Below are 13,709 nucleotides of genomic sequence, written 5' to 3'. Positions count from 1 at the left end.
ATGGCTGATAGAACAAACAGCTCGCCGTTACTCTAGTGTCGCTGTCTACAGCCCCTCCACATTCCCACACTGCTCTTGAGAAAAATCTAGAGTGCTGTACCCTCTACTCACAGTAACTAGCGACTACACAAAAATGTTCACCAACTGGGGAACCGACTAAACAAATTGTGATATGTACACTTAATGAAATTCTGCTCGGCGACGAAAAGAAACCAAGATAAATAATAATACTATCTGATCAAACTGTACACACATGAGCTGCTAATTACGTTCACGGGAACTGCGGCGCGCACCCTGCCTTCAGATGCTTAACCTGGACGCCAGGGGGCGAGGAGTGTGCGGGGAAGGGAATGCTCACTGCGAACCCGGGCGCAGTGGCCTGGGGGCAGGGCGCGGTATCTGGTATTACGTGCGGTGATCCAGCGGGGGGTGGGGTTCAGCGTAAAGGGGGCGGGAATAGCTGGGGGGCGGGGCGAAGCCAGAGGCGGGGATAGCTGGGGGGCGGGGCAAGAGGGTTACACGCTGCGTTTGAGAACCCAGCGCGGGCTCAGGGGGCGGGGCGCGGGGCGGGGCCCGGGGGCGGGGCGCAGGGGGCGGGGCGCAGCGCGGTGCGGCGGGTGCACGCGGGCGGCGGCGCGGGGCAGTTCAGGGTCGCCATGGCGGAGGTGCAGCAACTTCGAGTGCAGGAGGCTGTGGACGCCATGGTGAAAAGTGTGGAGAGAGAGAACATCCGGAAGATGCAGGTAGCGGCGCGATCTCGCGCCCAAGCGGGATTGGAAAACTCGGGCGGGGGTGGCAGGGTGACGTTCGAGTCTCGGGCCTCGCGTGGGGCGGTTTCCTCCCGCCTGGCCTCGATTACGAGTGTGATCAGGCGCAAGGTTCCGAGGGCCCGGCCCGGGAGATCCACCAGGTCGAAATCCCTTTGGGCTGTCCTATGCTGATTCAGACGTGGGGAACCCGGAACGCCCTCGGGCGTGAGCCCCGCCTCCCTCACCCTACTGGCCTCGCTTAACTTCACCCCTCAATCACCCTCTACTATTTTGGTCGCCTTGTGGGGCGTTGACTAACCAAGCCGACCTCTGAACTCTGCTACAGAAACTGGTCTTCAGAACGTGGTTTCTTCCGGTTCAGTCTTGGGGAGCATTATGTATCAGTGAGCCACAGACAGGGTCTCGTTTAACCCAGGATTAACCCAGGTTGGCTTCCAACCCTTGAACTTCCTCCTCCACCTTTGGTGTGCTAGGATTACAGGCATGGCCCACCACCCTGGCTTTGCGTAGTGCAGGATGGAACACAAGGGTGTCTTAGAACTAGGTAAGCGCTCTCCCAAGAACATACATCCCAGACCTACAAATGTTAGGACTGGTAATTGACCCAGTCTTATAAAGTCCTGATGATATTCTCGAGGAAAAATAAAAGAAAAGTCGAGGAACATACAGGTAGAGAAACATGGCCTCCAAACACGTGTCCTTCATAGGATGCCCTCAGAGTCTTAACAGTCTAACCAGGCTCTGTCTTCCCTCCCCAGGGCCTCATGTTCCGGTGCAGTGCCAACTGCTGCGAAGACAACCAAGCATCTATGCAGCAGGTGCACCAATGCATCGAGCGCTGCCACGCGCCTCTGGCTCAAGCCCAGGCCCTGGTCACCAGCGAGCTGGAAAGGTTCCAGGTAAGGAATGCCGCGCAGTTCCCAAGCCCTTGAACAGCTTCTTGGCTGGAGATGAGAAGTATGTATCTTGCTTTAGGTCCTTGATTCTGTTATCCCTGGTGGGAACTCTTGGGGGGGGGGTTGATATTTTAGAGAAAGCTCTGGGAGTTGAGTGCTGTTAACTTGTGCTGTATTTGCCATAGAATAAAAAAAAAAGTTACCAAGGGAGTTTATAACCAAGCACCTTTATGCCTTGTTAATTAATTTGGGGCTGTAGAGATGGCTCAGCAGTTAAGAGTACTGTCTGCTTTTCCAGAGACTCAGTTCTCAGTACCCACCTGAATGGTGGCTCACAGTTGTCTGTAATTCCAGTCACAAGTGGTCTGAAGCCCTCTTTGGCCCTCAGTGGGCACTACACACAGGTGTTACACGGACAGACAAACACTCAAATATGTAAAAAAATAAAATCTCAAAAAACATGGAGCTGGAGAAATGGCTCAGCAGTTAAGAGCACTGGTTGCTCTTCAGAGAGTCGGGTTCAGTTCCGAGCACCCACGTGGCAGCTCACAGTTGTCTGTAACCTCAGTTCTAGAGGACCTGGCACCCTTACACAAACATACATGCAGACAAACACCAATCCTTATAAAAAGAAAAAGTATTTTATCTGCCATTAGTTACAGTCTTCTTGACCGTTTCATACATGTAATGTACTTTGATAATTTTAATCCCTTCCAACATGTCTTCCTGTTTTTAATGACCTTCTGGATTTAATTAAGGTCGATTTCGTGAGCATGAATGTCGGGTTTTTCACTGCAGCCTTGGCAACTTAAGAGTGGTCACATCACTGAAGAAAAATAACTTCCTTTCTGCATCAACCTTTAACAGGTGGGGGCAGGAGAGAAGCTCATTGCTTAAGAGCGTTTACTGGTCTTTAGACCCAGGTTGGGTTCCAGCATCCACATGGTGGCGCACAACTCCAGTTCCATGGGATGTGACAACTCTTCTGACCTCTGCAGTTTCCCACACACACAGTGCACATGAAAATATTCTGAAACACAAACATAAAACTTTTTTTTTAAACTGCCAGTAGCTCCTCAGGAGTGGAACTTCATTAGTTTTTCCTCTTTGGTTTTTTAAATAACGATAGTTCTTGGAAAGTGAACTGAGGTGTCAGCCTTAAAAGGACAGAGATTAGTAGCTAGCTCAGTACTTGCCAGCTCTGACTACCTCAGTTGGTCCTCAGAACCCACATAAAGATGGAAGGAGAGAACCAACTACCCTCTGACCTCTGTAGGTATGCCATAGTATATGAGGTGCTTATACATGCACCCACAATTTAAAAGGTAAAGATTGGAACACTACCTTAACAGTATTTGTGTACTTAAACAGTCCTCGGAACTTCTTCTATTTGGAACACCTGGAGAGAGGTTTCTATGGCATACAAAGGCCAGACACAAAAAGTGTTAATGGCGTGTTTTGAGACAGGATCTCAGCTAGCTGGAAACTCGGGCAATCCTCCTGTCTCTGCCTCCCACATACTGGAATTACAGACCTGTGACACCAAGCCCTTGCTATAAAATGTTCTGTTTCTTCCTGGAAGAAAAGATATCCACACTTTTGTTTTAACTCCCCTTCTCTAAGTGTATTCTGTGGGTTTGGAAGCAAACACTTCTGATAGCCTGGGGTTCCATTCAGTTGACAGACCTAATGTGGGGTACACTTTCGCACTCTGATGTACAAAACTTCAACGTCGCTGCTGTTGTGAAAAATTAACAGCAAGTGTTTCTCCTTTTTTAGTTTTGAGAAGTTTCTAGATCAGATCTTTGAAAACTTGGTTCTGTTTTTTTGCCTTCACTTTACAGCCCCAACAGGCTGTCTCCCATTTGCAGAGCTGCTGGCAGTGGTAGTGAAGAGGGTCCCCAGGAGGCTAGGTCCAGCAGTCACTGCTCAGCCCTCGGCCTTGACTTGTCTGCACATCGTTCCTTCTCCTTCAAGCACTCTGACCATCTAACCACAGGATACTTCACTCCTGGTGTTCCATGTCCCGGGCCATGTATCTCTGCCTCCTTCGCTGGCTCCCCCCAACACACACTCCTTTCAGCCTCTTACCGTAGAGTACATGCTGGCTATGGCCCTGACGTCTTTCTCATAACTGTTAAGATTATGCAGAGGTGCCTGTGGGCCACAGTCAAGCCAACATAAAATTACAAACCTATTTAACTATTTTTGCTCTCCCTTCCCCCTCCCTTTTGTTTTTTGAGACAGTTTCTGTTTGTCCTGGCTGTCTTGGGACACATTACATAGACCAAGCTAGCTTTAAACTCAGATCTGCCTGCCTCTAGCTCCCAAGTGCTGGGATTAAAAGTGTGTACCACCACGCCTGGTAGTTGTAGATAACAGTGCTGGCATTTATTCAGACCTCACTCCCAAACTCCCAGTCCACATCCCACTCTGCTTAACGCTCCCCTAGACTCTTAATTCCATGTGAGCAGGAACGGTGTGCTTTGTTCATTATGTACTTACTCCACACTAGAAGAAAGCCTGGTAGAGACTTGACAGATGCTTGAATTGTTTCTCTGTAGCAGGGACAGACAGTAAAGAATTAAACTGTGCTCAGGAAATGGTTAAGGGGATAAAGCACTGGCCAGGGGAACACAAGGCCTAGAGCTGAGATAACCAAAGCCCACTTGTAATTCTAGCCCTAGAAGGCAGAGACAGAATCTCTGCAGCAGGCTAGCAAGCAAGACTAGCTCTAGGTTTGATTGAGAGCCCTGCCTCAGTGAATATGTGGAAGAGCAATGGAGCGTGGTCCCTAATGTGTACCTCAGGCCTCCACATCCTCAAACATACGTCTAAAAATCTACAACACCACACGTGAAAAATGGAAGAGTAGAGAAAGAATCGAGGTGTTTGTAAGTCCAACAATAGTCTTGCACCTTGTATAAAGTTTTTGTTTTTTTATTCCTCTGCTCCAAGAGCTTAGTCTGAGTCTTCCAGTGGTGCCTTGTGTTTGAGCTAAGACAGTATTATTCTTAGAACTGCCAGAGACAATCTGTATCAAGCCTGTAGCCCAAGGCCTAACATGGGACTAACACACAGACAGTGGAAGCCAGCCTCAGCCTTCTCCTTTCCCTTCTTCTCATCACAGGACCGACTGGCCCGGTGCACCATGCATTGCAGTGACAAAGCCAAAGACTCAATGGATGCAGGAACTAAGGAGCTTCAGGTGAAGAAACAGCTGGACAGCTGCGTGGCCAAGTGTGTGGATGACCACATGCACCTCATCCCAACAATGACCAAGAAGATGAAGGAGTCTCTGTCATCCATCGGGAAATAAATCGTTTGCCAGTGACCTTTGGGGCTGAGGGCAGGCTATTTAAAAGGAAGAGTGGAAGTTAATTTGTTAAGCAATGTTTACAAATGAGGAAAACTTAAGACACAGCAAATTGCAGGCAAATGCTGCTCACTGCTGGACACTGGTTCCTTTACATCTGGATCTTAGAAGGTGAAGTGGAAAGAATCTGGTGCTAAGATTTGGACTGCAGATAGCTCAGAAGAGAAGTCTAGATCCTAAATATTTATGTGCAGGTGTTTGTTCTGTAGTAGAGATCAACCTTGTACCCAGGGCCGAGATCCTTACTACAGACATCCAGGCTGGTGGCTCCTTGAAACCTGCTGGTAAAATCTGAGGAGAGGTGGGTCTCCTCAGAGAAGCTTGGCAGGTCCTGTTTACCACAAGAATCACCACCTTGTTTATGCTGTGAAAGGGCCTCCTTTCCAAATTTGTCTCTGCTTAGTTTTGTCTTAAATACAAGGCACACAGTAGATTTAAGACACAGGAGGGAGAGTGGTTTAAATAACTTCTAAAAGTTCCTAGTATTTTCTGGCCATCAAGATGGGAATGTCCATGTCTTCATTCTGTTATTCTAGGGGCCCCTGAAGAAGCCAGACAGTGTCACAGTGTACGTGGGAAACAGCTTTCTTTGCTGACTTGAGCAGCAAAATGACACATCCCCATGAGAAGCAAGAGTGGGGGAGGGGTTGGTCGTCACTCACATGCCAGTCACTGAGAATAAACAGAAAATAGGAGTTGTTGATAAGTGTTGGGTTCACAAAATAAAACTCTAAACCCAGTATTAATCAGCTCTGAGTTTACAGAGCCTTGTAGCAACAAGAAGGCCTAAAAGTAAGCAACTTGGGCCAAGAAAAGCTAGGACTACTACACACCTTCTTACCAAATGCCATTTTTAACTGGGGTTTTGCAGTGCAGTGTTGCTGGCCCAACATGGCACCTTATCTTTTGGATAAGTACTATGTTGTATTTGTACCAATTAATTACTTGAAACAGTGATACATCTGTCTGTTTGCTGTGTCAAGCCTGCAATATATTTTCCAAATGGTTTGGTTTTTAAATAAAGTTTCATTGTCTCCAGCTTTTTCTTGGTAGTAATGTATCAGTAAATGGGAAACACTAAGAGAAAGCCAAAGAGCACCATAACCTGAAGGCTGTTAATGTTAAAAAGAGACCCAGGGAGCTGGAGAGATGGCTCAGCAGTTAAGAGCACTGACTGCTCTTCCCAGAGTTCCTGAGTTCAATTCCCAGCATCCACATGGTGGCGCACAACCATCTGTAATAGGATCCGATGCCCTCTTCTGGTGTGTCATACATAAAAAGAGACCCAGGATTAAAGATACATACCTGTAATCTGAGGCAGAGCTGAGGATTGCCCTGCTTTGAGGTCACCCTGTGCTAAAGACTTAATACTCACATTCACGTTCGTTTTCTAGTTTCTGCTAGCACAGCAAGTGGTGGGAAGAGTATACAGTCGAGCATTCTTATGCTACCTTTGTTGATGACCCAAACTAATCACAGGGTAACCTCAACTGAAGAATTGCCTCCGTCTAACAGGGCTCAGGACACGTCTGTGGGTCATTTTCTTAATGACTCCTATGAGAGAGCCCAGTGCAATGAGGGCAGTGACACCACCCCTGGAAGGACACCTTTATTCCCAGCACTCTGGAGGCAGAGGGCAAGCTCAATACTTCAGAACTGTGTATTGTGAGGTAGTCTCACGTTTTATGTATGGGCCGTGGTGTGCTAAGTGGGTTTTGAAGGCACTGTTAGGACTGAAGAACGGTGGATCAAAAATACTCACTGGATTCACACCCTCGGGAGAATCAGCCTAGCCACCTTCCCGCTACTGGTGCAGACTAGCTATCTGTTAAGAGCCCTCGGCTTCGCCTGGATATGCTTAGGAAGTTAAGGACAGTGTGGTGCAGCTGCCTCTAATTCTAGCACAGGAAGCAGAGGTTCAAAGTCAGCTTTGACTACACAGGGGACTGGAGGTGAGCATGAATTACGTCGAAAACTGAGTGAGGAAAGGGTAGGGGAAACGACAAAAATGTGAAAAGGAAAAACGTAGTAAATGGGGGAAAAGTGACAAGGCTGGAAAAATGGTTTTACACTGGCTGCTCTTCCAGGTCCTGAGTTTAATTCCCAGCAACCACTTGATAGCTCACAACCACCTACAACAGGATCTAATGCCCTCTTCTGGCGTACGTAAAGCACTCATACACGAAATATAAATAAGGGGGGTTGTTTGTTTCTAAGAGACCTGCCACTTCAACTTGACACAAAGGAAGCTTAGCCGAGCACCGTCTCCACCCTGGCCAATCACTGACGACGTAACAGGAAGCGTGGCTCCGGTCCGCACGTTCAGGCGTCCCCATCAGTATCGCGAGATGAAGGGTAATTTATCGACAAGCGATTGGCTCGCGCGGCGGTGACGTCAGACACCAGCGCCAAGCCGGCCTCGCGCGCGTTTCTGAGGCTGCTCACTCCTTCGCTGTTGTGCCGAGCTTGCTGAGGAGTCGCCATGAGCAAAGCCCACCCTCCCGAACTGAAGAAGTGAGTAGAGTCAGCCCGATCGAGACTCGCCAGCCGCGAGAACCTTTCTCCTGTCTTGCCCGAGCTGCCGCCGCTGGCCCCTGCGACCGTGGGAGCCGGAAGTGGCCCTGAGGTCCGGTCGGCATGGTTACCGCAGTGCCGGTGCCTGTCTTCCCAATGCTGGGCTCTCCTAGGCGGGCGGCCAAAGGCTACCTGATTAGGGACCAGGGCAGCGGTCGAGGCGCATAGTTGTGAGGAACCGGAAACTCATAGGGTTAAAATGATCAACTGGAGTCGGGAGTGCTTGGCACTGATCTGTGGGGCCAGTACTCAGGAAGCTGAGGCAGGAGGATTACCTCGAGTTCCAGACCTGTCTAAGCTAAAAAATGAGACCGCGTCTCAAAACAAAAATTTAATGGTGAGGTTAGCGTTATGTTTCAATAGCTGTGCGCATTCTGTTGCGTTTATCGAGAGAGCTAGGCTTAGTGGGTTTTTGGGGGTTTTTTTTTTGTTTGTTTGTTTGTTTTTTTGTTTTGTTTTTTTGGTCTTTTTTTTTTTTTTTGATACGATACTCACAGACATAATTTGTGTGTTTGCATGCGTGGGTGCGGTTCCTGCGGAGGCCAGAGAGGGCATTTGATCTGTTGGAGCGGGACTTGTAGGACGTTGTGAGCCATCAGGAGTGGGTACTAAGCTTGTTCAGCTCTTGTTATGGACAAGCAGTAAGCGTTGAGCCATTTTCTAAGAACTAAGTTTCTGATATACTGTCCTTGTATTCAAGTTAAATTTAAATGTGTAATATCTTACTCTGGTAATAAGCCCCATGGAAGAACATCCACTTTCTAATTGTAGAGAGCTAGTTTTTGAAGAATTTTATTCTGTACCTAGTAAAATCAGAAAGACCCTTTGGTCTCAAGACACTCCTGACTGGCCTGAACCTGACTTTGGATTACTCAGAGTACAATATTAATACTGGCTGTTTTTTTTCGTGTAGTCAAATGATCTGGCGTGTGTATAGCCTGTTTGTTACTGTAAAGTTCTGTCAAGACACTAGTGTAGGGAAAGGGTTGAATTTGCTGATTTTGTACTTGAGTGCACACTTTAATCAAAGGAACCTCTGTGTGACATCCCTACTTATTTGAATCTGTTAAAGATTTATTAAACCATAAGTCTGACATTTTAGAAAGAAAATACCCTGTTTGTTTTGGTGATAAGCTAATGAATGAAATCTATATTCGTCTGGATTCAGCAGGAATTGGCAAAATGGCATTGGTTTTTAACAAAAGGACTGTTCCCTGCCAGTGTCCTCTGATTCTTAACAGATATATTTGGGCCTTTCAAAGACTCGAACTAGTGATTTTGTCCTTATTGTCATTTGTGTGTTGGGAGCAGAGCCTGTGCAAGCTCTGCTTGTTCGCTGAGTTGATAACTTTTTCTCATCCCTTTTGAGAAATGTGAAATACTGTTAGTTCTGCCTCCCTTATTTTCTCATAAATACTTCCTCCCTTAACAGCTAGTCACTCCTGGTTTAGCAAAATTCAGTGGCTCTTAATCATTTCTGGCTGGTATCATTGTCTCAGTTTCAAAGTTGAGCTCCTCCCACCCCATAAAACTTGTTGCCACAGTAAGTCTTAATAACTAATTGATTCTGCTATAATAATTTATCACCACAGAGTCAAATCCAGACTTCGTAGCCCAGCTTTGAGGCCTCCACCTGCAGTCCAGCAGCATATTGTACTTAATGACTAAGAGCAGTTCTGAACATTAGTGTCTTAGTTACTGTCCTCTTGCTGTAAAGAGTCGTCATGACCAGGACTACTCTTAGCAAAAGAAACCATTTAAGCTCATTTGCATACGGTTTAGAGTCCGTAATCATCATGAAAGAAGCAGACAGACAGTATTTGAAAGCTTTACATCTGAACCTAAGCAGCAGGCAAGACAGAAAGACACTGGGTCTGGCACTGGCTTTGAACCTCAAAGCCCACCCCCAGTGCCACCTCCTCCACCAAGGCCACACCTCCTAGTCCTTCCCAAACAGTTGCTCAGCTGAGGACTAAGCATACAAATGTGTGACTGTGGGGTCACTCATTCAAGCCTCCTCACTGGCCATCATAGGGTGATAACTGTGCATTAGTTGTGAGTGCCAAGCATGCTCCTCTGTTGCTTTACAAAATTAACTCCTATTAAAATTTAGTGTTCTATAAATGTTATTTGTAAATCTATTTCCACCTTCCTTCAGACTCTTACGGCTTAAATTGATATATGAATTTTATGATGCACTATACATTAAAACTCAATGAAGCCAGGCCTGGTAGCAAAGGCTTATAATATCTGCTACTTGAGAAGCTGAGGCAAAGAACTGCAAGTTCAAGACCAGGGTAGCTACCTGAAAAATAGGAGAGAGATGAGGACATAGCTGAGTGGTGGAGTGTTTGCCTAGAATGCTTGAGGCTCTAGGTTCAGTTGTCAGTGCAAAACGGAAAAGGGGAGGGAACTTTTTATGTTTTCTAGCCTGTTGCTGAAAGACAACTGATTTGAGAGACTGATGAGATTGCTCCAAAGGTAAAGGTATTGCCTCCATGTCCAGTGACCTGAGTCAGTCTCTGGGACCATCTGATTGAAGAGAACCAGTGCCTGAAGTTGTCCTCTGAAACACTTGAGCACTAGAGATGGCTGTGAATGCTTCCTGCTTCTTCAGGAGATTCTAATACTCTCTTCCGTCCTCTTCAAGTGCCTTCCTGCACAGCACACATTCACACAGACATAAAGTTTCAAAGTACGGACTTAGTTCACTAACACATACTGAGATCCATCCTGAACGTTAAAGGCTTAATGCTTTAAAGTTAAATAAAGCTTTATTGTCAGACATGTTGGCATGCCTCTATAATAATACACAACACACACCAGTGGAGCCAAGTCTTTGTAATTACATTAGTATGAATCCCATAGCAGCAATGCAGGACTTGGGGCTGGAAAGATGACTTGGCAGTTACGTGGCCTGAGTTCAGTTCCCAGCATCTGCACTGGGCAAGTCACAACTGCCTCTGATAACTTTAGGGCATCTGACACTCTTCTAGCTGCAGATGACAGCTGCCCTGGTTCACATATACTCAACAGACAAACAGTACAGAATTCTTACTGTTTTAAATGTGCTTCTAGTGTACAATTTTTTTTACATTGGTTTGTGTATGTGTGTACACATACCAGGTGTGGAAGTCAGAGGACATCTTAAGGAATTCATTCTCTGTTTCCAGCAATGAGTTCCAGGAATCAAAATCAGGCTTGGCAGCAAATGTTCTTACCCACAGAGTCATCTCACCAGCCCAGATTTTAGCAATTTAAGAAAAGGAAAAAGACTTATTTTGCCTGGTGACATACCTTCAATTCCTCACACTGGGGAGTTCAAGGCCAGCCTTGTCTACACAGTGAGTTTCAGGATACCCAGCGCTACATAGAAAAACCTTGTCTCAGAAAACCAGAAAGATATTTTACTTTTTTGTACATGTGTGAGGGTGTGTGCATTTTGAGTATGAGTGCCCTGGTATACCCTAGAGCTGAAGTTACAGGCCGTGGTGAGTCACCTAACATGGAAGCTAGAGTGAGCTCAGGCTCTCTGGAAGAACCTTGAACCCTCTTAACATCTCATCCCAGCCCAAGCAAATTATTTTAATTTAACCGACTCTGCTTGTTTGTGCTTAGAATCTTTGTAAGTAAGTCATTTTTACTCTTGCTTTTTCAGGTTTATGGACAAGAAGTTATCATGTAAGTTTGCCACCACCTCAATTTCTGTTTCTTTTGTTGTCTTAGCAATATATAATCTTTGGAAATGTGTTGTAGAAATTTAATACATAAAACACCTAATTCTTCTCCGCTAATCAGGCCTGTCAGAGTTCTAACTGGACCTCTTCCTTTGCCTTCTAATTGCCAGTACCTCACACTTTAGATGTCATCTGTGCTTCCTTGACCTTGACAGAATTAGAAGTTACCTATGTTATATTTGAACCTTTGTCGGCCTCTTTTCCTTTAAGTTACCGAGGAGTGGGGTGAGCAGCGCTTGATGTTTCTTGTGAATGTGTAGAAAAAACAGATTTAACTAGAAACCTCTTGACCCGTGTCATTGAAGAATATTGAAATTTAAAGTACAAGCCTTAGGGGGTTGGGGTTTTTCTCTCTACCATACAACAGCTCTTAACCTTGAACTCTTATTACTGTAACTTTGGTTCATTTTCGTAAAGATACTACTTTACTTATAAATGTACTTACAGTGTATTTACGTATAAACGTTGAAGCAGTTTTATTTGGGGAGCGGTCACTGAGACAGGGTCTCTTTATGTGGCCCTATCTGGTCCGTGTCCTTTTGAAGCAGTACTCCTTCTTTGCCAAGTGCTGGGATTGGTCAAAAGACTCACACATGTCCCCAGGGTCCTATAGGCAAAGAAGAACTTGAATAATTGACTAGAATTAGCCCAGGGTTAGGCACACGGTAGGGTGCATCCCACTTGAACTGCAATGGATGGTCGAAACCTTATTGATGGGTTGTTGAAGTTTCTGTTCCTTTCTTCCAGTGAAGTTAAACGGTGGCAGGCATGTGCAGGGGATACTGCGGGGCTTTGATCCCTTCATGAACCTTGTGATTGATGAGTGTGTGGAGATGGCGACCAGCGGGCAACAGAACAACATTGGGATGGTGGTGAGTAAGGCCGCGTCTCTGCACATTCCTCATACCGGACTCTCAGGCCGAAGCCAAGTTAGTGACCGATGGGAGAGGCTGGGTGTGTGCATCTCCTCTTCCCTTCACCCACGGAGAGATGGGTGCGTCTCTAGACTTCGACTACAGTAAAACTTTCTAACATGCTCATGATGCCACAGCTACAGTGTAATTGTATATAGTGAATAAATAAATCGGAAAAGAAAGGAAAGGAATGGTGGTGTGCATCTGCAATGCCACCTCTCAGAATCTATAATAGTAATAATAATGATGACTACTCTCTGTAGTAGAGATTTATAGCCCTGTGTAAAGATGAGGAAACAGACAGCTGGTAGACAGCACGTACCAGTGACCCTGGTTCCCAAAAATAGGTCACAGTGACTTACAAAAGTTAACCATTACTTTTCAGTCTTGATACCAATCTTTTCTAATAAGTTTAGGAGGTTTCCTTTTTCTTTTTCCTTAAAATGGTATCCCTATGTGGTCCTAAACTCACAGATCCTTCTGCCTTTGAGTTACAGAATTAAAGGTTTGCACCACCGCGCCTCACTCATGACTTATTTAAAGATTAACTTGGTCTTTCTGGTTTGTTGAGAAAAAAGTGTTGTAAATATTAAATAATGGTTCTTTTGTTAACGGTATCACAGTCTCACTCCATGGAAGCTGGTCTAGTGTGGAGCTGGGTACCCGGACGCTGTGTGTTGTGTTGGAAAATTATGATTTGTCTCTTAAATTAATTATTTTCTTTCTCTAGGTCATCCGAGGAAACAGCATCATCATGTTAGAAGCCTTGGAAAGAGTCTGACCAGTGTTCGACAGTGTGTCCACATCCCTCCCCAAAGGCCTGTTTGATTGTGATGTAGAATTAGGTCATGTACATTTTCATATGAAACTTTTTGCTAAATAAACTTTTGTGATACTCAGAAGTGCATTTCTGGTGTTCTGGATGTGAAAGTTGAGCTCTTAGCTGAACTCTTTCAAGTTTTATGCATTCAAATGGAAGCTTCTTCCTCAGTGTGAAAACAGACAAGAAGTCTGTAACACTGAGGAGCTGAGCTACAGACATGGGGCTTTTAAATATTAGCTTTCGTGTTTTTGTCTCTGGTGTGGAATTCTTGGAATGGGGGTTTAAGTTTTAAAATATTTGTATGTCATAAGCTGTCTTGCCATGGGATCTGCTTTTCTATTTCTGTGAAGAGACACATGACCAAGTCAATTTATAGAAGAATTTTTTTTTTTTTTAAAGAAAAATTTGGGGGTGGGGGGCTGTCTTAGTGTTAATGCTGTGAACAGACACCATGACAAAGGCAAGTCTTATAAAAGACATTTAATTGAAACTGCTTATAGATTGAGAGGTTCAGTCCAGTATCAAGGCAGAAACATGGAAGCATCCAGACAGACAGGGCGCAGGAGGAGCTGAGAGTTCTACATCTTCATCTGAAGGCTGCTAGGGTGAGGGTCTTATA

At 45.5% G+C, this 13,709-nt stretch overlaps 2 protein-coding genes across 2 annotated transcripts; both read left to right on the top strand.

The window, feature by feature from the left end:
• Positions 1 to 614: 614 nt before the first annotated feature.
• On the top strand, positions 615 to 6,073 carry FAM136A (family with sequence similarity 136 member A). The gene is made up of 3 exons (XM_080932017.1): positions 615 to 743; positions 1,529 to 1,669; positions 4,797 to 6,073. Exons 1-3 carry the CDS (start codon positions 657 to 659, stop codon positions 4,983 to 4,985), a joined length of 417 nt encoding a protein of 138 aa, XP_080788143.1. The 5' UTR covers positions 615 to 656; the 3' UTR covers positions 4,986 to 6,073.
• A 1,378-nt stretch (positions 6,074 to 7,451) lies between these two features.
• Positions 7,452 to 13,157, top strand: SNRPG (small nuclear ribonucleoprotein polypeptide G). The gene is made up of 4 exons (XM_080931940.1): positions 7,452 to 7,556; positions 11,275 to 11,297; positions 12,101 to 12,225; positions 12,998 to 13,157. Exons 1-4 carry the CDS (start codon positions 7,525 to 7,527, stop codon positions 13,046 to 13,048), a joined length of 231 nt encoding a protein of 76 aa, XP_080788066.1. The 5' UTR covers positions 7,452 to 7,524; the 3' UTR covers positions 13,049 to 13,157.
• Positions 13,158 to 13,709: the final 552 nt, after the last annotated feature.

The sequence above is a fragment of the Micromys minutus genome (genome assembly GCF_963924665.1).
Source record: "Micromys minutus genome assembly, chromosome: 18".
NCBI lineage: Eukaryota > Metazoa > Chordata > Mammalia > Rodentia > Muridae > Micromys > Micromys minutus.
Note: the sequence above shows the minus strand (reverse complement) of the source record. Positions and strands in the feature narration are given on the sequence as shown.

Bases quoted from the DNA above. Each gene is read 5' to 3' on its own strand.
- FAM136A (XM_080932017.1), top strand. From the start codon at position 657: ATGGCGGAGGTGCAGCAACTTCGAGTGCAGGAGGCTGTGGACGCCATG. The intron at 744-1,528 runs GTAGCGGCGCGA...TTCCCTCCCCAG, and splicing joins AGAACATCCGGAAGATGCAG to GGCCTCATGTTCCGGTGCAG. The intron at 1,670-4,796 runs GTAAGGAATGCC...TTCTCATCACAG, and splicing joins GCGAGCTGGAAAGGTTCCAG to GACCGACTGGCCCGGTGCAC.
- SNRPG (XM_080931940.1), top strand. From the start codon at position 7,525: ATGAGCAAAGCCCACCCTCCCGAACTGAAGAA. The intron at 7,557-11,274 runs GTGAGTAGAGTC...TTGCTTTTTCAG, and splicing joins CACCCTCCCGAACTGAAGAA to GTTTATGGACAAGAAGTTAT. The intron at 11,298-12,100 runs GTAAGTTTGCCA...CCTTTCTTCCAG, and splicing joins TATGGACAAGAAGTTATCAT to TGAAGTTAAACGGTGGCAGG.